Below are 27,175 nucleotides of genomic sequence, written 5' to 3'. Positions count from 1 at the left end.
GTTTGCTTGCTACCTCCTCAGTGGCTAAATCCTATCAGCCTCGAGGACTTGCTTCTGTGGTTTTGGGGTCCATATTGCAACCCTTGCAATGGACATAGGACTTGGCCAGCTTTGCTTTGGGGTACCCCTCCCCTAACTTTGCCCTTCATAGGCCTGCCTGCCTTGACTGCCCTTTAACCATCCAAGCTTGGGCCCAGGCTGTTCTTTCCCCAAATGGCCCTGTCTCCTTGTCCTCCTTCCTTTAGTTCCTAACTAACCTCCGGGTAGACTCACTGTTCCCTAAAGCTCAAGGCATGTCTGTGTTTCCCCCATATCCTTGTTCTCTTCTGTGCTTTCAGTGTCAGCTCCTCAATTTGAAAAATGAGAGTAATGACAGCACCCTGCCCTGTGAGTGGTTGCAAGGACCGTATAAAGGAACGAGCCAGGGATGCCTGGGTGGCTCAGTCGTTAAAGCGACTGCCTTTGGCTCAGGTCATGATCCCGGGGTCCCGGGATCGAGTCCCACATCGGGCTCCCGGCTCAGCGGGGAGCCTGCTTCTCCCTCTGCCCCTCTCCCCTCTCATGCTGTTTCTCTCTCTTAAATCAATCAATAAATAAAATCTTAAAAAAAATAAAAAAGAAAGAAAGAAACTGTCAAATGCCATTAAAAAAAAAAAAAAAAAGGAACGAGCCAAGTAACCTTGGCTGGTGTCTGCAAGACATTAAATGTTACATCCTCTCTCCCCTTACACACCCTCCTCCTGGCACCTGTGTCTGCAGGCAGAGGCCGCCCCATCTGCGAATCACACTCCTGAGCATTTCCTCCCTGATTAGGATACCCAGTCGCATACTTATTGAAATCAACTCATCCTTGGGCCGGCCCACTCTGCTCCCAAGGTGGCCGCTCTCAATCTGGTCTGTAGCAGACTGTGGGAGAATCTGGAGGCAATCACGGTTAGTTGAAGTTGCCCTGCCCGGGTGTGGGGACTCTCTGGTCCTGATCCTGGCTCTGACACTGAGATGAGGGATGCGACCTTGCTAGCTCCTGGGTTCTCTCTAGACCACCATTTCTCCATTTGTGAAATGAAGGAGTTGGGTTAGTTGGCCCTTGTGTTTGCTCAGCTCTAGCATCTCCGCCTGCTTCTCAGAGGTGGCTGGGCTGTGTGTGACCCTGTGGGTTCATCATGGTCTTGCTCAGGCAGGGGCTTCTCTACAGGCAGGGGCTGAGCCGTGCCTTTCTGGTCAGCCCTGTGGGCTGCTTCAGGCTCCCCAGGGACCAGGGCGTTTTGCCTGGAAGCTTTCTAGCCCTGATTTCTGCTCCTGACAATGTCTCCTCCAGCGTTGTATCTGCTCTTCTAAATGCTTTATTTATCTTTCACTCCCTCCCTTGCTGGGGGAAAACTTAATTACCCAGCTGCCTTAATAACAGTTTTACCCAGTGTATTCCTCAGGTTAATGAGCTGTGTAAACCCAACAGCTGTTATGTTTATCTCTTGGAAACATGCTGAGAAGTAATAGCCCACTGATACCCCCTCCACCCCAACACACACACACATGCACACACGCACACATACATGTCAGTGCACCCACACGCACATCCCCCAGCAACCACTGCCTTTCTTCATTTGACTGTTGTCTGTTTTCTGGACTTTTGGCATGGCTATTATGTAGGCGGAAGATGTGTGAGCTCCTTCTGTCTCTCTACTTTGGGACTGCCTTTTGCCCTCCTGTTTCCCAGAAGTTCTCAGCAGTTCTGAAACTTCCAAAGCTCCTGCCATTGGCGATCTGCTCTTTTGGACGAAGCATTGTTGCGTCCTTTGTCTGAAATACAAACACTCTTGGGGAAGGCACCATATCAATCTATCATCAACTGTTATATCTCACCCAGGGTTTTCTTACCAGAAAATTAGCTGTGGCTTTTGTAAAGGGTTCCAAGAAAGTAAAGGCCAGGATGGGTAAGTTTTGAGGGATAGAAGGACATGGGTAGGGACACTGGGGAAAGTGTTACCATGAGAAGGAAGCAAAACTTGGATTGGTGGCATGTGAGATTCTTGGGTCCTGCTTGTTATGGGCTGGGAAGTACAGCTCATGGGGCTAGGAGGGCAGAAGAAGGGGCAGAGACGTAGTGGGAAGGCCTGGACAGACGTGAGTGGCCTGGTCTCTCACGCCATTGCTGTTGGGGTTCAGGTCCCCCAGAAGTCTCGGCAACATCTTGCAGACCTACTTTGCTTCTTTTTCCTCGGACGCTATAGGAACCATTGTCACTGGCGGAGCCTGCAGAGGTCCTGACAAGCAAAGCAATCCTCTGCACTTGGGTCTAGGGAAATATCTGTTTCTGGAGAGCTCCAGGCTGGGGCTGAGGCTGTCCTTCCCAGGGGAGAAGTCAGGGAGCATCCTGACAGCCAACTCTGGTCCCTGCCAGTGGCTGCCAAATGACCGCTGTGTCCCTTGAATTAGAACAGGGCTGGAAGGTTTAGGGGCAGACATCCTGGGACAGAAATCCCTGCTTTATCTCTTCCCAGCTTTATGGACTTGGACACATTTCTTAACTTCTCTAAGACTTGCTTTCCCATCTGTCAAATGAGTATACCCATCGTTTAGTGTAAAATACCGGCCTCAGAGATTTTGGAAGGATGACATGAGATAATGTATGCACAGTGCTCAGGAGAGAGCCTGGTGCAGTGTAATTTCTGGGTGTGTGGTACACATCATTTCTAACCAGCTTCAGAGTCAGCCTCCTGAACTTAGTTTGGATGGTGAGAGGGCAACGTTGAGTTAAGCTTTAGTGAAGGTGTTACTTCATGACAAGAGAGAAGATGAAGTTGAAAGTGCCTTATGCACTGGGGCTTTCCTCCTCGGCACCCCAGCAGAACCCGACTTTTGACCTTTACCAGCAATATCCACTGACTTAGAAAGGCTGAGGCTTGTGGATCCCAGTGGGGTCTAATGGAGGCCTAGCTGACCACGGGCCATGAGGGCCCCTTCTTCTGCCCACTTAGCTGAGAGGAGTATTTCTCCAGTATGGCATCTGGTGTCTTTTTTTTTTTTCTTCCTTCCTTTGCATTCTTGTTTGGACTGTTTTAAACTTCTGAGCAGATAAGCTGGAGTAGGGGAGAATTCTAATAGCATGTTAGAGCAAGAAGAAACTTCATTATCTTATTCCACGCCTGCATATTACCAACGAGGAAGCTGAAGTGGAGCGAATGCCTTCTCTTGCAGGCAGCTGGATTTTTTTTTTTTTTTTTGTCCTGGCTTCCTTTCTTTAGGCCCTGGCTGGCAGCCATGACCCTGATGCTATCTCCTTAGATAGACGCAGGCAGCCTCTGGCTTGCTCATGGGAGGGAGCTGGGCCATGAAAAGCAGAGGTTTTTTCCTGTTTCCCCCTAGAATTAGCTCTGTGATCTACAAAGGCACAGAGCTTCGATTTGCATTTACCTTCCTTTTCCCACCTATTTCCACCGTGATTCAGGCTCCTGCTGGATCTTGCTCTCTCCTTTGCCCTCCCCCTAGCTCTCTGGAAGGGTTTGTCTTCCAGTGAGCTTCTAGAAAGCTCCAGGATAAGGGAAGAGGCCCAGCCTTTCCAGATGGAGAGCAAGTAGGAGCCAAACTGGCTGGAGGCCTGACAGGCTGAATTGATAACAAGGCCGCGTCTCTGAGGTAGCTCAGCCAGGAGGACGTTGGCCAGTTGACCCCAGAGAGGGGGGGCTGCTGCAGCTGAGAGCTTCGCCAGAGGCACGTAGCACACAGGAGGGAAAGGGCCTCGCGTTGAGAAGCACGCACACGCATTTATTAGACGCACACTCACGTAGGCATACAAGAATAAATAGAAAGGGAAACTGAGGCCCAGAGGGAAAGAGGAAGTTAGCAGCTTGTCTTCATGTGGGCTTCTGCCATAAGCCGCTCTATTTCAGGTCTCCATCCAGCTGACTGGTTGACAAGCAGAGCCAATTAAAATACCTGTCCTGAGCCTGTTGGCTTAGCCTGTCTCTAAGGATTGCAATAAATCCCTCCTTTAGCTATGTTTCTATGATAAGCAGCACGTAGGTTTTAAGCCCATGAGGGCATCTGATCTTCCCATCAGTGCCTGCACACGTGGAAGGAAGGTGGGGCGGGCGTGGGGTACCCCCAGGCTCACTAGGAAGCCTGAGCCAGGAGGCAGGGTACAAAGCCCAAACTGAACACCCTGGACATTTTTTAGTTTGTTTTATTTTATAATACTGTCTATTTTCCTGAGTATAAAAGTGAATATATATCCAAGGTATTAAAGTTTAATATTATTAAAGAATAACAAATAAGGAAAAAAGCTCCCTGCCATTCTATTACCCAGAGATATAAGGTTAAGCTGCATGCAGTGGCTATTTTTGTAGGTCAGACTGGCTGAATATCAGCCATTTCATATGGTTCAACCTAATCTATTGGTATATTTCCTTCCAAACACTTTCTTTTCCTTTAAATTTGTGTCTTTGAGATCATGACATATACACGTTTATGCCCAACTTTTGTTCTTCATAAAACATTATAATGTCAGCATTTTTGCCGAGTAATGAAAAACTTCCTGGGAGCAGTCTTTTTAATAGTTACATAATATTTCATTCTTTGGGGACCATCAGGGTCATTTCCAGTTCCAGGTTGAGTTGTTCTAGCTCTGGTGCCCCAGGCCTGAGGAAAGAAAGAGCCTTGTTTCTGGTGCTGTGTTGGCCAGGGAACAGGCCGGGATCAGGTCCCAGCAGAGCTGGGGAGGGAGCTCTGGTGACAGGCGGCCAGAAGGCAGCTGGCCCTTGACTCTCTGGGGGACATGTGCTGAGTGCAGACAGAGGCTGGGCAGTGGAAAAGTTTGCCCCCGAGAGGCTGCACAGAGTGGGGAGAGGGGCATGCTTACTGCCAGGGACCAAAATAGGATTGTGGAGGAGAGTCAGATTCCAGCAAAAGGCTTCTCTTGCCCAGAAAGGATTATTTTAAGTGCTCAGGTATTTATTTCAGCCACTGACACATCTACAGTTTCTGTGTTAACTGAGCTGGGTCAGCCTGAGAAGCCAGCTTTCTTCCCAAAGTGCTCTCTCTACCTTGGGCTCCCCCATGGTCAGTGGCAGGGTCAGGCCAAGCCCTTTGAGTGAGACAGAGATCGTCACCCTTTACCATGCTTCCTGTGATGTCTGGTTTCCTAGCAGAAGTGAGAGGATGACACAGGGGGAGGGAGGGAGGGAGAGAGAGAGGGAGGGGGAGAAAGGCAGAGAGAGGAGGGGGAGGTGATAAGGGGCCCTCTCTGGTGTTGATTGGTGCTGGGGCTGACACTGGCTGTCGGTCAGTAGAAAAGTCACTAGCCTTTTTGAGCCTCACTTTTCACATATATAAAATGGGAATAATATTCCTTACCACATAGGGCTGTTTGTGAGGCTTAAATAGGTTTTTGTATTCAAACTCCTAGTACAGTACCTGGCCCATAGTGGGCTCTCTGTCACATAATATTGCTGTTTTATTACCTCCCTCCCCCATCTCTCCTTCTAAACTCCCTGACTGCAGGAAGAGAATGTCTAGTGATAATTAAAATGTTAGCACTTATTGAGTATTTACTATTCATTCGGTAAGTATTAAGGGCCTACTATGTGCAAGGCACTTTTCTAAGCACTGAGGATACAGGAAAGGAAGCCCTTGTGGAGTATACATTTGTAGTAAACAGATAATATAAGCAAATAAATAGACAGTAAGTGTACAATATTTCAAGTGGAGATATGTACTATGAAGAAAAATGTAGCAGGGCAAGCGGGGAGGGAGGGACAGTGAGCAGGGAGGGCGGGGCAGTGAAGGGGTGGGGGGGCAGAGCAGGGAGGGAGGGGCAGTGAGCAGGGAGGGAGGGGCAGTGAGCAGGGAGGGAGGGAGGAGCAGTAAGCAGGGCGGGGCAGTGAGCGGGGAGGGAGGGGCAGTAAAGGGGAGGGGGGGCAGTGAGCTGGGAGGGAGGGAGGAGCAGTAAGCAGGGCGGGGCAGTGAGCGGGGAGGGAGGGGCAGTGAGCGGGGAGGGAGGGGCAGTGAGCGGGGAGGGAGGGAGGGGCAGTGAGCAGGGCGGGGCAGTGAGCGGGGAGGGAGGGGCAGTAAAGGGGAGGGTGGGGCAGTGAGCTGGGAGGGAGGGAGGAGCAGTAAGCAGGGAGGGGCAGGGAGGGGCAGTGAGCCGGGAGGGAGGGGCAGTAAAGGGGAGGAAGGCAATGAGTGCTCTGTACGGGGCACATGTGCTAGCCATTATTTGAACATTAAATATCATACAATTATTGTTTAATAAAGCACTTTTGGACCCGACGAGGAAACCTCCAAGCACTAGGAAGGATGACAATTCTCTTATTTTGGAGGTGAGAGCTGGAAAGCGGGGTGGGAAGCCGAGGCTCCCCTTCAGCTTCCGCACTGCCCCAAGCTTTGTCAGCAGTGGAGAGGGAAGATGGGTGTTGGGCAAGGAATTTCCATAACCCCAGGCACAGACTCAGCATATTAACTCAATCCCTTTGGGACTGACCTGTCAGGTTAATCAGTTCCGCAGACACTACCCGTTCTAAGACATCAGTCGTATTGGCTTATCACCTTCCCTGGACAGGGCAGAGGTTCAGGAGCTGGAAGGCCTTGGAGAAGCGAAAGCTTTTCCCTGGTTCTGGTGAGTGGAGGCCGTAGGGGAAAGCAGAGGCATGCAGTATTTGGAGATACAGTTGTCTGTATCTCCACCCAGAAGGAACAGCAGGCCAGTGAGGTTCTTGTCCAAGCTTCTACTTGTGGGTGAATATGGAGCCCTCTGAACAGTGTTCTTTACGCTAGGCACAAGGTCTGGTACCATGGTAACTTAGAGAAAACAATTTATTTGTGTTGCTTGGGGGAGCTGAGGCAAGGTCATGCTGTCTCTGCCGGGTTTGTGTGTGCGCGCACACATACAAACTAAGAGAACAAGGGCCATGTACTCTGGCCCTGTTCTTTTGCTTGGTGATCTCTGCCTGCTGTGGAGCCCCTGGGGTTCAGTTCTGTCTCTTGTCTCACTCCAGGGCATGGGCAGGCCAGGGAAGGTGTGGTTTTGGGGGGAGCGCCCCAGTGAGGTTGTTTCCTTTTTAGCTGCCCACTCTGGCCTCGATCTTCATGCGGGAACTCTTGCTCTCAGCCCCAGGGTGGCAGATTTCCTCTGTTCTATGCATTCCTGGCCTTGGGACCACCTAACCACAAAGCTCCATTTGGTTGGGGACCCTCAGATTCTTTCCTGTGGGTAGGAAATGCCAAACCTGGGAAGCGTCCTTAAGTCCCAGACATCGGTGCTGGAAGGCCTTTGAGATCATCCAAATGTTACTGTAATGTTGGCTCCCTAAGGGCAGGGTCTTTACTTTGTTCACTGTTAGAACTCCAGAGCCCAGAGCAGGGTCTAGCACATAGTGCACACTCAATAAATACCTGTTGAATGTGTGGAATGAATTCTATTTCAGCCTCCACTCAGTCTATAGAGGAGAAAACTGAGCCTAGAAAATGGGGTAACACAGAGCTAGGACTGGAACCCCAAATTCCCTTGTCCTTTTTTGTGTGCCCCCTCTCCTTGATGCTCAGAAACTCAGTTTTCCCTGGAGCTGCCAGCATTAGGTGAGATGAGATATAAAACCCTCTAACCGTACCTAGCACATAGGAGAGGCTAAATTAAAGTGAGTTCCTCATCTTTTTGTTCTTGATACTGTTTTCAGGTTTCTCTCTCTTTTTTAAAGATATTTATTTATTTATTTATTTATTTATTTATTTGGAGGGTGAGAGCAGGCAGGGGGAGGGGCAAGGGGGAGGGAGAGAGAGAGACTCCCAAGCAGACTCTGCTGAGTGTGGAGCCTGATGTGGGGCTTGATCTCACAACCCTGTGGTCACGACCTGAGCCGAAACCAAGAGTCAGATGCTTAACCGACTAAGCCACCCAGACACCCCTCAAATTTCTCTTTGAGGCAATGTTCTGTACCAGCGTTTTTCTGCCACCTCACACCTCTTTCCTGGCAATAATGCCTACTCACTATTCACTTATCTATATGTTAGAAGGAACACAAAAGAATTACATTCAAAGATGACCAATAGCCTTGTTTTAAGAGGCTAATCCTTCCAAGGGTATTATTGAAACCAGTGGATCCTTGCGGGTAGGATTTCCATGGAGGGAATCTTCTAGGCTCTCAGGATGCTGGGGGTAATCCTCTTTGGACCCCGCCCACGAGGCTCTGTTGTCTTCCTCTCCCGCAGTGGCAGATGAAATGCTGCAAGTGTGACTCTAGGTTGCCTCACAATTATAATAGTCACCGAGTGGAGAATGTGGTTTCATCCTCGGGTCCCATGCGCTGGTGGCAGTCACAGAATGGTAAGCTCTGGCCCCCTCCAGGGGCCTAAACTTGTGGGAGGTCCCACAGGGTGGGGGGTCGTTGGGGTTGCCCGGAAGCCCTTTTGGGTGTCCCAGGCATTTCTTACGATGGTGGGACATGTGTGGTTGACAGACTTTCTGCCTCTATGTTTGAGGTCTCTCAGATGCTGTAGGTAGAAGAATTTGCTGGAAGTTAAGGAAAGGGTAAGAAATGCGAAGAATGCCTTTATTTCACCACACTTAGTTACAGTGAGCTCGTTGAAGGAATTGAGCTTGTAGAACAGACACATTGAAATCCTTTAGTGTGTTAGGATCATCAAGAGATGATGGGAAGGAAATTTGGCCAAGGACAGATGGGCTCTTGAGTAGGAAATATAGGGAGAAGCATGTTGGTACCATTCCTCTGGAAGAGGGAAATCAGAGGATGGACCTTAATGTTTCTGACTTCCCAGAGCTAGTAGAGTCCAGAGCCTTCTTCAGGCTGGGAAGATAGAATTTCTCTGTTCTAAAGTTTCTGCTTTTTGTCCTTCCAGATGTGAACCCTGTCTCTCTGCAGTTGGACCTGGACAGGAGGTTCCAGCTTCAAGACATCATGGTGGATTTTAAGGTATGCTTCCTGGAGATGGCAGTGGATAGGAGACGGGGACCCTGAGCCTTGTGGGCTTGGGCTTATGGGGAGCACAGTGGCTTTGTCTCCCCAGGCTTGGGGTGATGGCACCACATGGTAGGTGTGGTGACAAGGCGACCTTTACCCTGAGTCTGTGTCATGGTGACAGCAGAGGCCCACTCCTGGGAGCACAGTGGCACATCCAGGCCCCCCGTCCTGGCCATGCAGTGGTTGTATATCCGCTTCCTCTCTGTATCCCCCATCCTCAACCCATCTAATTAATTCAGCTCTGCCAAGTACCAGTTCCACTGGGTCTGGTCAGTTGCTATATAGTTGTGTATTCTTGGTATGTTTAATAATTTTGCTGATGAGATTGAGTTTAGCAAACAGCCAATAATTGGCCCATCCTTATGAAAGATGTGCTTTGGGAGCAGCCCCTTTGGTGGGCCATGTACTCATTCACTGCTGTTACTTCTCAGAGTACTTTTGGATTCTGCTTTTAGACCAGCCTCCCAAGATACTCCTTTGGGAGGGAACATTTTTGTTCATTTGTCACAGGTCATTTTCTTTTTTTCAGAGAAGATTTGGTTTTATTCTTTCTACAGAAATAGTCAAATATTTAAGGATCAAGCTTGGTTAATAAGATTAGATGATCACGGAGGGTGATATCATTTTTCAGGAGCTAAAATGAGCTGTGAATAAAAAGCAATAGGATCTAATTTCTTCCTTGACTCAGAAAGTTAGCTCTGAGATCCTCTCTTCAAGAAAAGGTCAAAAGTATTTTGAGAAATGGCAGTATCATTTGAATAAATGCCCAGTCTCTAAAGGTGACAACTTTGAAGGGCAACATTCATCTGGAAGGATATTGTTAGTTACATTGCTTGTTCATTACTCACTCATTCATTTACTTGTCCATTCTTGCTACACACATATTGAACACTGGTTGTGTGGTAGGTTTGGGGCCAGATGTTAGGGATAAAAAGATGAATAAAGCTAAATCATGGTTCTCACATTGCTCTAGTGTATGTTGGGAAGACAAAGGATTGATGGTGAGGAGATATGTATGACATGTGCTCTGATATTGATAGGAAATGGTGCTGGGAACACAGACGGGTGTCAGACTTGGTCTGTCTTTGGGGTGTGAGTCACAGAATGCCCAGGAAAAGGTGCACCTTTTAGGCCACTAATAGCTGGGCAAAGGGCAAAGTTCATTCTTGGACAAAGAGAACCAACCATAAAGTACAAAGGCCTGGAAGCAAGAGGCAAGAAGGTATGCAATTGGGGAGGGGCCAAGGGAATGCATATATAGGGTCTGGAGGGGAAAATGTGTATATTGTGGTGAGAAATAGGGATGTGGAAACCTACAAGCTGGTGAGAGATGAGTTTACAGACATAAACGAGGAGGAGGGAAGTAGACTTTATCCATTCATTCAACAAATGACTAAGTGCCTCCTGTGTGCTAGATGTTGGGGGTGCAACTTGAATAAGACAGACAGGGGGGCCTACGGTTTACTGTAGTGGGTCTCAATCAGGGGATATTTGGCAATTTCTGGAGACATTCTTGGTTGTCACAACTATGGGTGTGCTATTGACATCTCATATGTAAGAGGTCAGGGATGCTGCTAATCATCCTATGATGATCGGGACGTCCCGCACAAGGAATTATCCAACTCCAGATATTAACAGAGCCAAAGGCTGGGAAACCCTGGTCTAGAGGTAGAGGAATCAAAAGCAGCAAGCCAACAAATAAATGATTCAAAATTGTAGTGACATTTATGAAGGAAACAAACAAAATGCTGGAATGGGGTAGGGTGGGCAGAGTGTGGGCAGAAGAATGTGCACTGGATAGGTATGAAAAATTTTGGGAGGAGGTGACATTTAAGCTGAGAACAAAACAATGAGAAGGAGCCCACTAGGGGGAAGAACATTCCAGGCAGAGGAAACAACCTGAACGAAGGCTCTGAGGAGGGAATGAGCATGGTGCAGCTGAGGGCTTGCTTGGAAAGATGGAGGTGCACAGGGCACGAGGTGAGCTGAGGAGACAGGCCCACGTAGCACAGGACTTGGTCAGGAGTTCAGACTTACTCAAGAAGAGCAGGCAGAGGACTTGAATAGACATCTGTCCCAAGAAGACATACAGATGGCCAGTAGGCCAATGAAAAGATGTTCAACACCATTAATCATCAGAAAAATGCAAATCAAAACTGCACGGATATATTGCCTCATCCTTGTTAGAATGGCTATGATCCAAAAGACATGATGTACATGTTGGCCAGGATGTGGGTAAAAAGGACCCGTTGTGTGCTGTGGGTGGGAATGTAAATTGGTGCAGCCACCAATGAAAATAATATGGAGGTTCCTCCACAAACTAAAAATAGAGCTGCCCCATGATCTGACAATTCCACCTGGGTATATATCAGAAGGAAATGAAATCCGTGTCTCGAGGAGATATCTGTACCCTCATGTTCATTGCACCATTATTCACAATGGCCCGAAACACGAAAACAAGCTAAGTGTCCATCAGCAGATGAACGGACAAGGAAAATGTAATCCCCATCCATATATCTATACACAATGGGATTTTCAGCTATAAAAAAGAAGGAAATCCTGGCTTTTGTGACAACATAGGTGGACTTCGAGGGTATTCTGCTAAGTGAAATAAGTCAGACAAAGAAAGGCAAACAGTAGGTGTTCTCGCTTATATGTGGGATCTTAAAGAACTGAACCTATACAAACAGAGACTAGAATGGTGGTTGCCCGGGGCTGGGGGGCGGGGTGGTGGGGAGATGTTCGTCAAAGGGCCAACGAACTTCAGCTATAAGATGAGTAAGTTCTAGAAATCTAATGTATAGCATGGTGACTGTACTGAACACGGTATTATACACCTGAAAGTGGTTAAGAGTATAAATCTTACATGTTACCACCACACACAAAAAATGGGAATTATGGGAGGGGATGGACGCGTAACCATTACAATAATCATTTTGCGGTATGTACAAGTGTCAAATTGTCACATTGTACATTTACACTTATATATATTATATGTCAATACAATCTCAATAAAGCTGGAAAAAAAAGAATAGTGGAAAGCTATTCTAGGGTTTTTTGCAGAGGGGTGACACGGTCCATTTTGTGTGTGGCGGTGGGCGTAAACAAGGTGAGAGTGAACAACAGGGAAATCAGGTGGTGCCTACTAGAGAGGTGAGGGCGATGGGCACTGAAGCTGGAGACAGGGCCTGGTGTGGGATCTGTTTGGAGACTGGGTTTCCGAACCTATAGTTTGAGGAAGTGGTCCAAGCTGGGAGCCGTCAGCATAAGGACAGCATTGAGAGCCCTGAGACATGGGTGAACCCACCGAGGGAGGAAGGGCACAGTGCGTCACGCTGAGAGGCTTGCACTTCATCTTTAGCTAATGCAGACCCATAGAGGGGGCTGGAGCAGGAGTGACGTGGTCAGGTAGTCATCTAGGAAGACCTCTCCAGTGAAGTGGGGAGAGAGGCTTAGAGGGCCTGGACATGTGGCTGTGGGATAATTTTCTGGCCTGACCACCCGGGTGGTGGGCTGAGCTAGGGATCACATTCTTCTAGAATGTAGATCACCTTTCTCTTGGCTTCCACAGTTCCCCTAGGGAAAATCTGATGGGGTCAGTGTAAGAAATCAGGAGAATTGGACCCGGATGCCCTGAAGCCCACTTGCTCACTCTCGTGCCCCTTCTCCCTCCCTGTGATTCTTTCGGAGGAACCACCTGTGCATCTTTAGGAGCCTATTTTGGTGATTGTGTGTCTCTGGTGACCCCTTCCCGTCAGTCCGCAGGGCCCCCACCCTACCTGTGTCTCCGCAGGGGCCCATGCCCGCTGGGATGCTGATTGAGCGCTCCTCGGACTTCGGCAACACCTGGCACGTGTACCAGTACCTGGCTGCTGACTGCACCTCTGCCTTCCCTCGGGTCCACCAGGGCCAGCCTCAGAGCTGGCAGGATGCTCGGTGCCAGTCCCTGCCCCACAGGCCCAACGGGCGCCTGGATGGGGGGAAGGTAGGTAGAGGGGACTCTGGAAAATAGGCACGGGGTTGTGGGGGGGAGGCCCCTGACATTACTTTGCTCTCACAGTCCCCCAGCCTCTGGAGAAGAGATGGCCCCTCGGTGCGCCCTGCTGTCTTTCCTGCTCCCTAGCTGCTCTCAGAATATTTGCTGTTTGTCCCCTTTGCTACTCAGGAGGCATATTTCAAAAACATGTTGAGAGCACTCCATAACCCAACCTGCCCTCTTCCTTAGCCAACCCCCCACTCCCCCCCGCCCCGCTCCTCGGCAGGTCCCCATCGTGGAAAGGGCAAAATCCACTCTTCTTCCGTGCAAGGACTTTGAGAAGGTTAGTTTAGATTCAAGTGAGCACATTACACAAATTGAATTCAATCTTTGATCTCACCTTGATAGGGTTGAACACAAGGATGAGCTTTCTCAGTTTAATCCCTCCATCTGGCCCGTGGGGAAATTCAGGTACAAGCCACAGGTCCGAGTTACCGGAACTTACACCCCGAGTGAGAAACAGAGAACCTGCCTCTAGAAACAGCTCAGAATTCTCTCCCTGACTCCTTCCACCAGGGGCAGGATTCTCGTCTTTCTTTCGTGACTGCCTTTCCCCTCCCCACGGCTTGAGGGTGGCTTTGGGTTCTGTCCTCCCTTCTTTGGCTCAGGTTCCCTCGGAGCGGGTCCCCTAGGCACCCAGTGCGCAGCGTGCTGCCCTCCCTGTGGACGGTGCCTCTTTCCTTCGCAGGAACAAATCCTCCTGGGTTACAGCCCAACCCACACCCATGTTAATTAACCACATTCCCTAGACTCCAGATCAGAACCCTGGACTTTTTCCTGATTCGTGGAGGTCTGTCATGAAAACTCTGGAGTCCCATAGAATGAGTTGTTTTTATGAAAAAGGAAAAGCACTGTGGAAATGGCGGTTGTCTAGATGGTGGTGGTGACCACATCCATGAATCCTTGGGTTCTGGACCTTCTCAGTCATCCAAGGTGTTTGGAAAATTAGTATCCCCTAAACCCTCATGTGTACATTATACATCTTACCATTATTTTTGACCCAAGGAAATCAGGAAATTCTTGGGATATCTGTATTTTCAAGTGGAGAGAAGCTGTCTACACACACACACACACACACACACACACACACACACACACACACATTTAGGGTCCAGTGATCATCTCACTCCCTCAGGGTTGTTGGTAGACCTCACATCTATGGTCTACTCAGGTTCCAGGTGAGAAGGACCTTTGAGCAGTGTGACAGGGATGGAGCATTGGTGGGAAGGGAGACTTCCTCTGAGCTTGGGGTGCCCCATTTACCTCTTCCCCAGGCCTTCCCTCCCCCCTTTCTCCATAGGTTCAACTTAACATCATGGATTTAGCATCTGGGATTCCAGCCACCCAAAGTAAAAAAATTCAAGGTCAGTGTGGTTACTCCTCTTGCTAATGGCGGAACTATGGGGGTGGGGGCGAAACTTGGAACTTGGGACTTGAAATGGTTGGTTGGTTGGAACTTGGGTCACAGAAATTCCCTGGTCTTTCGTATTTCTGTCTACATGGTTGGATTTGATATTCACCCTGCTTACTCCATCAGGCTGGGTGGTAGCCTGCGGAGGCCTGAGGCGGAGTGCAGGGGTCTCTCCTGTCTTGGGAATGTTGAGGGCTGAGGAGGACGGCTCCCGATATAGCCAACCTTATGAAGGCAGGGAGATGGGGTGGTGAGACCGGAATTCCTTTCCTTATTCGTCCTGCCCTATGAGACTCGGTTTGCATTTAACTTCCTTTTTTTTACTTTCCCTTCCCCAACCCCCTCCCCCTTTGTTGTTTTGCCCTCCTCTCAGAGCTGGGGGAGATCACAAACTTGAGAGTCAACTTCACCAGGCTGGCCCCTGTGCCCCAGAGAGGCTACTACCCCCCCAGTGCCTACTACGCGGTGTCCCAGCTGCGTCTACAAGGCAGCTGCTTCTGCCACGGCCACGCCGACCGCTGCGCCCCTCAGCCTGGAGCCTCTGCCAGCCCCTCCACCACCGTGCAGGTGACAGCCCCGGGTGGGAAGGGCCGAGGGGAGAGAGCAAGACCAAAGCAGACTTAGGACATTCTTGGGGCTCCTATAAAACAAGGGAGGGCACTCGATTTCAGATGTGGGTCTTTAACATTTTAGCCACAGTGGAAAAGAGTCTAAGTGATGATTCCTTCAAAGATCAGAATTTTGTAGCACTTTCTTAAGCCTGCCTTCTGGCTTATGACGGTTTGATTTTCAGTCACCTGTAAGCACATCTGGGAGTCTTGTGGGGAGCTTAAGGCGATGCTGCTCAATCCTGGCTACATGTAATAATTTCCCGGGGAGCTAAAAGAAAAAAAAAAATGCCCAGACCTCTGTCCTCAGATATTCCAGTTTTATTATTGGTTTTTAAATCTTCCAGGGGATTCTCAGCACTGCCACGGTGGAGAGGCACTGGTTTGGGGACTCTAGAGTCCCATCTAGTGGCGAGATAGGGCGAGGGCGAGAACAGAGTCTCACATCCTTCCTGCTAAGTCTACCCCGGAGCAGCTGAGTCAGATGCATCAGGGAATGGTGGGGGGAAGCTCCAGCTTCTCACTATCTCCAGATGTGAGAACCGTCAGTAGAGGAGAGAGAACCCTGGGCCCGGAGGCGGAAGAAGCTGTCATTTTGCTTTTCTGGGGCTTTGGTTCTTCTGTTAACATAGGGAGCTCATTTACCCTGGCGGTAGGGGGGCACAGGGCTAAAATGGCCTGAGAGGGAAACACAGGTGAAATGAGCCCTGGGCAGCTTCGTCCTTCCCATGGCTGGGCCAGGCCCTGCCCAGGGCTGCAGAGGAGGCCAGAGGGAGACCGGCTCCAGGAATAAGTCATCTATTAGGGCCAGGAGATGAACGAACAGAACACAGGCCCAACAGGACTGCTGACGGATGAGGAATACAATGTACTGGGGGCTGTAGAGAGGGAAAGGGCACGCCCAGCCCCAGGGGCTCTTGAATCTGGCCGCACCCCCTCCGCCAATCACCACTTTAAAAAAGTACCAAAGTCTGGGCTTTGTCTCTGAGATTTGGATCGAACTGGACCTGGCAATGGTATTTTTTTAAAAAGTTTCCCACGTGACTCCAGAGTTGCATCCAGGATTGAGAGCCACCGAACTAGAGAACCAGGGAGGCCCGGTTAAGAAGATGCCATTCTAGCTGGCAGGATCTTACTGGTGAGGGGAGGAAAAAGGGAATTCCAGGCAGGAAGAAAAACATCAGTAAAGGCCAAGAGGTGGGGAAAAACAGGGCTTGTGCAGGACACAGCTTGAGGTGCAACCTGGCTGTGCTGTTCCGAGGGGGCAAACGCCGTCCAGGTCTTTGATGCCAGGCTGAGGGTGTCGGGCTTAATGCAGCAGACAGTGAGCATACAATAGTAATTCTGTTTTTATATCTTAACGAGTCTAATAACAGTTGATCATAGCGGTCCCATTAGCCAAACAGCCGCAGTCGAAGATTATTGGAATATAAAGCTCCAGAGGGCCCACAAAGTTCTGGAATCATAGTTTGCCAATAAGGGTGTCTGGGCACCTTCCAGGTGCTGCTTTGGACTAGGCCTCAAGGGGATGTTCAAGGGCAAGGAATGAACTTTTATTTATTTATTTATTTATTTATTTATTTTTATTTAACATGTATTTATTTGAGAGAGTACGCGCACGTGGGGGGAGGGGCATAGGGAGACGGGGAGAGAGTCCCAAGCGGACTCTGCATGGAGCGTGGAGCCCGATGCGGGGCTCCATCCCAAGAGACCCTGAGATCAGGACCTGAACTGAAACCAACAGTCAGATGCTCAACCGACTGCGCCGCACAGGTTCCCGGGGAATGAGCTTTAAAAAGCCTAGTTAGAGTAGAAGGGCAGGCACGTGCATGTGCGCGTGCGCACACACCCACACATCCACGCCCACAATAGCACACAAGCAGGCAGCTGGGAGTGTCACTGGAGCTGAGTGAAGGCTGGAGGAGATGGGGTCTGAGCTGGACCCTGAGCAGTTTGGGGAGGGGGAAGGGGAGAGGGCAGGTCCATTGCTGGGACATTCCTTTGGTAATTATTCCTGATAACTGGTGGCCCCTTTCCCAGGTCCATGATGTCTGCGTCTGTCAGCACAACACTGCTGGCCCCAGTTGTGAACGCTGTGCACCCTTCTACAACAATCAGCCCTGGAGACCGGCAGATGACCAGGACCCCCACGAATGCCAGCGTAGGGTCCTGGATTCACCCCCTCCCCTGTAGTGGCTGGGTGAGGTGCTGGCCCCTCTGGGCTTCAATGATCTCACCTGGACACCCGGAGAATCTCTTCTTTATTATTTAAATCTAATAATCTAATCTTGATTGCACCCCGGTAATGTAAGCTCTCCTTACTTTGTGGGGATGGAGACAGTGTGGGTTGCAGCCACCGTCTGCCTCCCCAGGCCTTCTTCTCAGTCAGGCCCGAAGGGACCAAGGCTGGTCCGTGCTACCGACGCCACATGGCCTTCGTGGTCTCCCTGGGTCCTCTTTCTTCTGGCCCCTTCACTTGCCTTGTCCTGTGTAGGACAAAGCTGGTTCCCTACTTCAGAGGGCCCCCTGGAGTCAGGGTCTTTCTCTGCACAAGTGGGAGAAACAAGGGTCCCCAGCCCAGAGAGAGGCAGTGACCCGGCAGGAGATCCATGGTGGCTATGGGGGAGGTTGGGATGGACCATTCCAAGGGCTCCCTTTTTGGACCCACACAGATGTTATTCTTGGGTTAGGACCCATATTGGGAGTTAGGAGGCCCGAGTTCTTACTCTAGTCTGCTTTCTTACTGGCCGTATAATCTTAAGTGAGTTACATAAGGCTCCCTGGGCCTCAGTTTCCCCATTTCCTAGACCTGAGCATCTTGCAAAGTTGCAAGAGATGCTAGTGAATTAGCATGGAATGTGCTTTGTGGATGGAAGTGGGGCTGGTCTACGGTCAGCCCTGGAAATCTCCTTTTTCAGGGTGTGACTGCAACGGGCACTCAGAGACCTGTCACTTCGACCCAGCTGTGTTCGCCGCGAGCCAGGGGGCACACGGAGGTGTGTGTGACAACTGCCGGGACCACACCGAGGGCAGGAACTGTGAGCGGTGTCAGCTGCACTATTTCCGCAACCGGCGTCCCGGCGCTCCCATTCAGGAGACCTGTATCCGTGAGTACGGGCTCCAGGGACCCGGGGTATCATCTGCCCACCACTCACCGGAGCATCTGTGTCCCTGGGGACACACAAGCCCTCCGGAAGCACGAAGCCTCGGTTGTTTGTCAGGACTTGTGGGCAATTGTTTTAACTTAGCTGCGCACTGCTAAGCAAATCACTTAGCCTCTCTGGACCATCAGTCAATCAGTCGATAGTTATGTAGCCCTTATTTTGGACATAGGAGAGACAAAAGTAAATATAAGAGACGGTTCCTGCTGTCAAGAAACACACACCCTGTTGGCAATGTAAATCATACTTGAAAAAGGCGGACTGAGCACTCCGTCCATGTATAGGTTACTGCCTTTACCATGTGTAACGTGGTTTGCTCTGTATTTTTCTTTCCCCCTCAATATGGAGAACTCCTCCATGGCAGGGCTTATGTCCTATATCCTCAGGCCCTAGTGCCATGACAGGCACATAGCTGATGCTGAAGAAATGTTTCCTGAAGGAACATACACATGGAACAGCCAGGAATGACTTAGCATGTCCACAAGGCCGCACAGGAGAGGGCAGAGTGGACCGAAGCAGTCTGCATCAGGCGGGGTTAATCACGAAGGACTCTTTAGATGGAGGGAGAATCTGCATTTTGAAAGGGCTGCAAGAGGCCTGGGGGTGGGGGTGGGAGAAAGCTGGTTCACTTCCTGTCGTTATTATGTGGGTATGGAAAGAGTGAGAAGGACAAGTTGACTTCTGTTTCCGCGGTTACTTGCTGGGTGACCTTGAGTGTGTTCCCACCTTTCGGGGTTGTCATGAGGATTACATCAGGCAACAGGCAAGCATGCCCAGCTCAGTGCTTGGCATATAGCAGTTGTTCAGGAAATAACGGCCACAAAAACCTCTAAAGTACTTAACGTGGGCCAAACGCTGTCCTACCTACTTTTCATTTACTCATTTATTTCTCAGAGGGAATCTATGAGAGTTGTATCATTATACCCATTTTGCAGATGAGGGAACTGAGGCACAGAGGGGTTAAGTAACCTGACCAAGGTCGTAAGGTTGTGAGCCAGTAAGTGGCGGAATAAAGATCTGAACCAGGCAGTCTGCCTTCTACAATCTGCTCTTCACTTTCTGCTTTTCCTCTTTATATTCACTGTGGTGGCTGCTTTTGTCTCTCAGCCTGCGAGTGTGATCCCGATGGGGCTGTGCCAGGGGTTCCCTGCGACCCAGTGACTGGGCAGTGCGTGTGCAAGGAGCATGTGCAGGGGGAGCGCTGTGACCTGTGCAAGCCAGGATTTACGGGACTCACCTATGCCAACCCTCAGGGCTGCCACCGTGAGTCGGGGGCCCCAGCCTGGGATAGTATGGGGAAGATGGTGTGGGCCCCCAAGGCTCCTGACTTACCTCACGGGGCTGTGTGCCGGATGCCATGCCCTGGGTGTCCAGCAGGTGGCAGCACAGGCCCGGGTTGGAAGGTGGCACTGAGTCAGCCAGAGGGAGGGAGGGTGGGCGGCCAAGCTGCCAGGTGCCAGGCAGGAAAGCGCCGTGGCCTCGTGAGTCAGCCGGGTCATCTGGAAAGAATGACCCTGCCTGGTTCTTTTCCCAGGCTGGGCCCTCTCCCTGCTGTGTGTCCTCCAGGGGTGTGCTTTGATTGTCTTGTGAGCTGAGTAACCCTCCCTCCTGCAGGCTGTGACTGCAGCATCCTGGGGTCTCGTCGGGACATGCCCTGCGATGAGGAGAGTGGGCAGTGCCTGTGTCTGCCCCACGTGGTGGGCCCCAAGTGTGACCAGTGCGCTCCCTACCACTGGAAGCTGGCCAGTGGTCGGGGCTGTGAGCCCTGTGCCTGTGACCCTCACAACTCCCTCGGCCCCCAGTGCAACCAGGTACAAGAGGGGGTGGCCCCCTGGGTCCCTCCGCGGAAAGGCCGCCTGCTCACCAGCCTCTGTCTCCCCTCCACGCTGCCCACACTCAGACTGGGCTGCTTCTGTCCCTGTTCTCCTTGGGGACGCCACCAAATATCCCTCCCAGGGTGGCTCTGAGCCTTCTGCCGGGCCATTTGGGGCTTGGACTTCCGAGCTCGTCTCTGAATGGGAGCGCTTGTTTTGGGGGCACACCCGCTCTGCAGGCAGACCCAGGCCCCGACACCAGGGCAGGACCGGGCTTGCGGGGGAACTCCCTCACAGTGCTCTCCCCGACAGTTCACGGGGCAGTGCCCCTGCCGAGAAGGGTTTGGTGGCCTGACGTGCAGCGCCGCAGCCATACGCCAGTGTCCCGACCGGACGTACGGAGGTGCAGGCACGACATGCCGCGGTGGGTACTCTACCGAGTGGGGGGACACTGAGGCACCGGGGGCGAGCGTGTGCAGGAGGGCCTGCCGTGTGGGAGGACATCCCGTACTGGGACGTGGGGGGTGGGCCCCGGCAGCCCCGTGAGAGTGCAAGTTCCCCGCACCTGCTCCAGCCAGTCCCAGGGCCGCCTGACCTCAGGCCATCCCCCCGGTCCCCATGACCGGAGGGTGCTTCGCTCCCTGTTTCCCTGAAGCAGCATTTCCCAAAAGCCATCTCCAGGGCAGCGGCAGGGAGGGGAGGAGTTTCTTCCTAGATGGAGAAAGTGAGTCCTGAGGGGGAAGGTGTGGTTTCCCCAGAGTCCGTTTGACAAGTAGCCACAGGAGCGTGGGACCTGGAGCGTGCAGACCCAGGTCTGGGCTCAGCGTGGCCTCCGTCTTACGGAGGGGCTGGGGCCAGTGGCTGCCCCCAAGGCCTCGGTTTCCTGAGGGCATGTTGCACTTAATATCTCTGTGCCTGGTGCTTGTCTGCACGCATGGGAAGATGAGCGTGGTTAACTCTGTCACAGAGTAACTGTGTGAGCGGGCGGGTGTCTAACTTAGGGCAGTGCCTGACACCTGGCACACAGTAGGTGCTAACTAAGGGCTTGCCTTCATTGCTGCCATTGCCGTGGTTTTACTCTGGCCTTGACTGTCTACTGTTTCAAGTCCTGTAGACGGGCCCTGAGGTCAGACCTGCCTCTGGCTCTCCCTACCACATGCCTTTAGCTTCCTGACCCCCAACCCTGACCGTCATCTTTCCCCGCCTTAGCCTGTGACTGTGACTTCCGGGGGACAGAGGGCCCAGGCTGTGACAAGGCCTCAGGCCGCTGCCTCTGCCGCCCTGGCTTGACCGGACCCCGCTGCGACCAGTGCCAACGAGGTTACTGTGACCGCTACCCGGTGTGCGTGGCCTGCCACCCTTGCTTCCAGATCTACGATGCTGACCTCCGGGGGCAGGCCCTGCGCCTCAGCAGCCTCCGCAATGCCACTGCCGGCCTGTGGCCCGGGCTGGGCCTGGAGGACGCTGGCCTCACCTCCTGGATCGCGGATGCCAAGAGCAAGATGGAGCAGATCCAAGCAATCCTCTCCCATCCCCCGGTCACTGAGCAGGAGGTGTCCCAGGTGGCCAACGCCATTTTCTCCATCAGGTAAACTTCCCTTTCCCTGCCGGGTACCCGGAAGAATTCCCTCACATGGGTTCACGTAAGTGGCACACGCGGGTCCTTCCACTGGTACAGCCCTTTGCAGTTTACAGAGCATTTTCGCATGTGCTCTCTCTTTGAACTATCACAACGGTCCTGTGAGGTTGGTGTTTGGGTGTCATTACTTCCATCTTGCAGGTGGGGAAACAGGCATAGATGGGTGATGTGACAGAGTCACACGGCCACTGAGGAGCAGAGCTGGGACTCAGAGCACAGGCAGGAGCCCCAGTGTTCTTTCAAGTGCCCAGCGCTGCCCGTGGGAGAGAGTCAGCTCTGGATTAGTCACCCTGGTGCAGGGCATCTGAGAGGCAAGGGCTCTAAAAATAACTTGTGTTTGCCTTTGGAATGGGAGCGGTCCCACCCACACCTCCTTCCTACCAGCAGAGGCCCCTTCTTAGGAAGGTTTGGTTCTGGAAGTTTCTATAATTAGTTTGCATTCCCCAAGCACTAGCTGACTTTTGGTGCCCAGAGCCATCCAGGTATATGATTGACCTAAGTCTCAGAATTGAGTAGCAAGTCCTTAGGTATTTGGTAGGCTGAAAAAGCAGGCATAGAAGGGTGCTCCATGGAAGGACGTTCCATGCCAGAGCAAAGCCTGTAGGTGAAGAATGCAAAGCTTGTGGGAGGGAGTTGGTGGTTGGTAGACCAGCAAAGGGGATGCGGAGAGAGGAAAGCTGAATGGTTGTGGGCCAGGGCTGGTGGATCCTGACCCCCTTTGGGTGGAGACGACCAGCGGGCTGCAGCTATGGGTCCTCGTGGGAAGATGTGGGCTGCAGAGGAGAGACTTAGGAGCCTGGCGAGCAGGTGGTACAGGTGGGAAAGCTGGTGTCAGCCTGCAGCGAGCCCAAGGAGGAAGGGGTCAGGGTGACACGCCTCATGGAAGCCCGCTCTGGGGAGGTGCAGCAGGCTCAGGACTCTAGAGGCACACAAGTTGAGGAAGGAGAGGTTTTTGAGATCTGCCTGCCGAGGGATGGAGGGAGCTTGCGCCGGCTCTTCCAGCCTTTGTCCAGCAGAATCCTCCACAGCCTGTGGAGTCTGCATTCGGCGGCCTTTGCTGAAGACCTCTCTCTTTCCTGCCTCACAGAGGTTTCTCCAAGGGGCTGGCAGTTTCTGGGGAGGCAGCCCCTCTCCCGTATTTTAGTGAAAGCTCTTCTCCCATCTCAGGCAGACTCTCCAGGGCCTGCAGCCTGATCTGCCCCTAGAGGAGGAGACCTTGTCCCTCTCAGAAGACCTGAAGAATCTGGACCGAAGCTTCAGTCACCTCCTCGTTATGTATCAGAGCAAGAAGGAGCAGTTTGAAAGGATAAGCGGTGCGAATCCTTCAGGTAAGGAGGGCTGCTCAGACAGCTGCACGCAAGACCACGCCGCACCTTGGCTCCACACCTGCTGCTCCTCCATCTTCAGGCCTCCCGGGCCGGGGTGGCTCACTACCCTTCTTGTCTCCCTGCAGGGGCCTTCCGGGTGCTAACCGCAGCCTTCCGGCGGTCCTCCCAGGCTGCTCAGCGGGTCTCCGATGGCTCCCGCCTGCTCTTGCAGCTCAGGGATGGCCGGCGAGAGGTGGAGAGGCTGGAGGGCCAGCTGGGAGGAGGAGCCGGAGTTAGTGGGCCCCAGCTCGTGGCCCTGAGGCTGGACATGGCTTCCTTGCCTGATCTGACACCCACCATCAACAAGGTGACTCGTGGCTTGGAACCCCACTTCCTGGATACCCCTGCTCCAGCTTGTCACACACCGGCTGCTGCCGTGTTTCCTCCTAGGGCAGTGTGAACCCGCCCCGCTCCCCCCCACCCCCATCCTGGTCTTTGGCCCCTCACGCTGTGCTCAGTGGTTGCCAAGGAAACAAGTTTCTGGTGCCTGGTTGCCATGGAGATGTCTGGCTGTTTGTTCCCTGGGTGTGGGGTGGGAGTGGTTGTTGAAGAGCCTTGGGTACCCTCTTTGACGCCTCCTCCTCTCCACAGCTCTGCGGGGGCTCCAGGCAGACGGCCTGTACCCCAGGAGCGTGCCCTGGAGAGCTGTGTCCCGGAGACAATGGCACGGCATGTGGCCCTCACTGCAGAGGTGCCCTCCCTAGGGCGGGTGGGGCCTTCCGGATGGCGGGGCAGGTGGCCCAGCAGCTGCAGGGCTTCAATGCCCAGCTCCAGCGAACCCGGCAGATGGTAGGTGCAGCCAAGGGGGGTGGGCGCACGTAGGGAGAGGCTAAGGGGATAGAGCCCCCAGGGCAAGTCAGTGGTTATCTTACAAGTCAGGAGACAAAAGCCCAGAGAGGTTAAGTGACTTGTCTGAGGCCCCACAGCCAGTGAGAGGTCGAGTGTGGGGCCAGTGTTTTGGGCTTTTTTACCTGACTCCACATCATTTCTTCCAGAGCCAAACCAGGTTAGCTACCGATGTTTCCCAGGTAGATTGTGGGTAGCGGGTGTCCACTGAATCCCTGAGGGCTTCTGAGAGGCTCTCTCGGGGCCTTGACCACTGCTGACCTGTACTGTGTGCTGGCAGATCAAGGCCGCCGAGGAAGCCGCCTTGAAGGTGCAGTCAGACGCTCAGCGCCTGGAGACCCAGGTGAGCGCCAGCCGCTCCCAGATGGAGGAGGATGTCAGGCGCATGCGGCTCCTCATCCAGCAGGTCCGGGACTTCCTGTCGGGTGAGCCTGGCCCTTACTCTCCTTTGGCCTGATATTTGGACTCCTGCCTGGCGCTGGACCCTCCATTCCCTCCATGGAGCTAGCTGCCTCCTGCCCTCGCCTCCGGGCCACCTGGGCCAGGTGCCCACCGCTCACCTGGGTGGCTGCCACCGCCCTCTCTTGCCGCCTTGGGAGTAGAAAGATCCCTGGACAGGACTCGGGAAACCTGTGACTTTGGGCAGGTTGCTTTTCTCTTTGCCTCATGTTTCGCTTCTGCAAACCGGGATGGTAGTATTTCATGTTCCTTCTGGGGACCTAGTAACTGATGTAAAGTAAGGGCTTGGTGTGACCACAGGGCTCTTCTTGCTACTCCTGTGGGCCCTTTGCTTCCCACAGGTCCCAACCCCGTCCTGACTGTGGAGGGCAGGTTGGAGAGAGGCGGGGAGGATCTGCTGGCAGCCGTGGCTTGCCTGAGGCCAGGCTGGAGTCAGCCTCCGGAGAGCCCCAGAGTGGGGGAGAGTGGATGCAGGGAGATGGTGCTCCAGAAATAAGGATGAAGGGGCAGGCCAAAGTTTGGGGCGTGGACTCGCGGATAAGGAAATCCTCCCCCAAGCAGAGCCTGTGAGGCCCAATGGCATCAGCCTTAACCAGGAGGTGGGAGGGAGGTTAGGAAGTCTCTGGGGTACAGCCTGGGCTCACGTGAACAGGCAGGGAGTCGCTGGGCCGGGGGTTCCTTTTTGTCCTCTAAATTATAGTGTGTCTCAGGTCAAGTCCTCTGATGGGACCAAGGGCCAGGAGAAGGAGCAGAGTCTGAGAGAGGCCTGACCCCTGCGAAGGGCCCACAACAGTTCTGGCAGTCTCCATGGCAATGGGTTTTGGTCTCCAGAGTACTGTGCAGGGGGCACAGGTACTAACTAGCTGCTGCTGTGCGCAGGGTCAGTGTGTGGGGGGGTGCGTGGGAGGCCCGTGGGGCAAGGAGGACATGTGGGCTTTCCCAGGTCTTCACACGGAGTTCACAAAAATCACAGCTCAGGCTTACTGAGTTCTCACTGAGTGCCTAGCACCGTTGTAAGCGCATCACGGGTATTTCATGACTTAGTCCTGATTGCCTACTGCTTCGCGGAGGAGGGCTTCAGGCACAGGGAGGTTAAGTAACCTGCCTATGGGCATCCAGCTTGGAGGGAATGTGGGTAGGATTCTTCTCATTCTGTCGTCCACAGTCTAGATGATTGTACTATTAGATGGACACACACGCACGGTTTTTGCTAATGCTTTTCCTCTCTCTGGATTGCTCCCCTGCCCCACCTCTCCAGACCTGGCTAAGTCCTGCTCCCCCTCTAAGAATCCTCTAGATGGCCCACTCTCCAGGAACCCTCCCCTTGCTCCCTCCTTCTGCCCCATCAGACTGGGTTAGGGCGCCACTCCAGTGGCCATCTGAGCACCCTGTGCTCACCCTCGCACTTAGGCTGGCCCTCCTTGGTTATGTGCCTTGTCTGTACCACTAGGTTTCAAGTTCCGTGAGGACAGGGACTGAGTCTGCTTTGATTTTCATTCTCAGTTCACCACATGCTGGCCCCAAGTCCCAGGGCAAGCCGTCTGGGTGGGCGGGTGCCCCCTCCCCTCCCACGCCAGTCCCTGGGATCTGTAAAAGTGAAAGGGAGAGATAGGGAGGAGATGCCACCTCTGTACTTCTGACCTTACTCTCTGACCGGAGTTGGCTTGTAAAATCCTTGCTGACTGGTTGTTTCATTTCATCCCTTCATGTTGAAGATCGTTATCCATTTCACAGGTCTGGAAAGCGAGCTTAGAGAAGCCATTTGACTTGTCCCAGTTTGCTTGACGAGTAGTAGGCCTGAGTCTGGAGGTCTTTGAATCATTCGTTCACTGTACAAACACTAAGTGCCTCGGAGGGCCAGGCACTGTGGCTGGGGCCGGGGGTATGGACGACACCCAGTCCCTGCCATCACAGGGCTTCTGGCCAGGTAACAGACAGAAAACAGACAGATCCGTGAGTCACGGGTTCGGCACGTGGGAGGTGATAAATGATAGGGAGAAGGAGAAGCAGAGAAGGAGAGTAAGGGGTGTTGGCACAGGGGGATAGGTGTGATTCTAGATCGCGTGGCCACGGTTGGCCTCTCTGGAAAGGTGACATTGGAGCAAAGACCTGATGATCTCTCTCTCTGCCTTTGCGGAAACGAGCACGCTGGCCTGGGGAGGGGCGCGTGGAAGGGGTCTTCTTGCCAAGGAAGCAGTTCCAGTTCCTGGCCTCTCTCCCCAGTGCAGGGCTAATTATGTTTGTGCTGCAGGCATTGTTCAGTCCCAGCTGTCTGGCACCACCTCCTTCTCTCCAGCCTGCAGTTTCCTGTGGCCCCAGACACTTAGCTGCCACAGCTGTGCCCACAATCGTCCTCCCACAGTGTTCCCAGAGTGGTGTGAACGGGCACCTGAGTGTCCCCGCCAGGGTTGTGGCGGCTCCTCGGGCAGCGGGGGGCAGAGATGCACGCGGGTGCTTCCCTGGAGCTGCTCAGCTCAGAGAAACCTCTGATCTTTGGGGAGGTGGTGAGTCTTCCCCGGGTCTGATGGATGGCTGTCTTCCAGACTCTGACACCAATGCGGCCACCATCCAGGAGGTCAGCGAGGCCGTGCTGGCCCTGTGGCTGCCCACAGACTCGGCCACGGTGCTGCGGAAGATGAATGAGATCCAGGCCATTGCCGCCAGGCTACCCAACGTGGACCTGGTGCTGTCTCAGACCAAGCAGGACATTGCTCGGGCTCAGAGGCTCCAGATGGAGGCTGAGAAGGCCAGGTATGGCCCAGGGCCCTGAGCCCGCGCTTCTCGCTGCCCAGGGTTGGGCTGGTGTTTTGCTCCCTGACTCCTTTGGTCGCTGGCAGAAGAAAAAGAATCTGTACATGTCAG

At 52.8% G+C, this 27,175-nt stretch overlaps 1 protein-coding gene across 13 annotated transcripts in view; it reads left to right on the top strand.

The window, feature by feature from the left end:
- The window catches only part of LAMB3 (laminin subunit beta 3), a 63,109-nt gene that overhangs the window by 30,087 nt on the left and 5,847 nt on the right, over positions 1 to 27,175 (top strand). For all 13 annotated transcript variants that reach the window (XM_028125780.2, XM_028125784.2, XM_028125778.2 and 10 more), the window contains 16 exons: positions 8,203 to 8,317; positions 8,851 to 8,924; positions 12,766 to 12,957; positions 14,309 to 14,372; positions 14,793 to 14,986; positions 17,068 to 17,188; positions 17,946 to 18,134; positions 19,296 to 19,451; positions 19,803 to 19,999; positions 20,315 to 20,426; positions 21,212 to 21,590; positions 22,809 to 22,969; positions 23,095 to 23,315; positions 23,600 to 23,797; positions 24,135 to 24,279; positions 26,857 to 27,064. In XM_028125780.2, coding sequence (XP_027981581.1) covers positions 8,203 to 8,317; positions 8,851 to 8,924; positions 12,766 to 12,957; positions 14,309 to 14,372; positions 14,793 to 14,986; positions 17,068 to 17,188; positions 17,946 to 18,134; positions 19,296 to 19,451; positions 19,803 to 19,999; positions 20,315 to 20,426; positions 21,212 to 21,590; positions 22,809 to 22,969; positions 23,095 to 23,315; positions 23,600 to 23,797; positions 24,135 to 24,279; positions 26,857 to 27,064 — 2,726 coding nt within the window. The remainder of the gene's footprint in view (positions 1 to 8,202; positions 8,318 to 8,850; positions 8,925 to 12,765; positions 12,958 to 14,308; positions 14,373 to 14,792; positions 14,987 to 17,067; positions 17,189 to 17,945; positions 18,135 to 19,295; positions 19,452 to 19,802; positions 20,000 to 20,314; positions 20,427 to 21,211; positions 21,591 to 22,808; positions 22,970 to 23,094; positions 23,316 to 23,599; positions 23,798 to 24,134; positions 24,280 to 26,856; positions 27,065 to 27,175) is intronic.

Source organism: Eumetopias jubatus, unplaced genomic scaffold, assembly GCF_037043125.1.
Source record: "Eumetopias jubatus isolate StellerSeaLion01/CBP00866 unplaced genomic scaffold, mEumJub1_p1.0 scaffold_12, whole genome shotgun sequence".
NCBI classification, from domain to species: Eukaryota; Metazoa; Chordata; class Mammalia; order Carnivora; family Otariidae; genus Eumetopias; species Eumetopias jubatus.
This window is presented reverse-complemented; position numbering and strand designations above follow the sequence as displayed.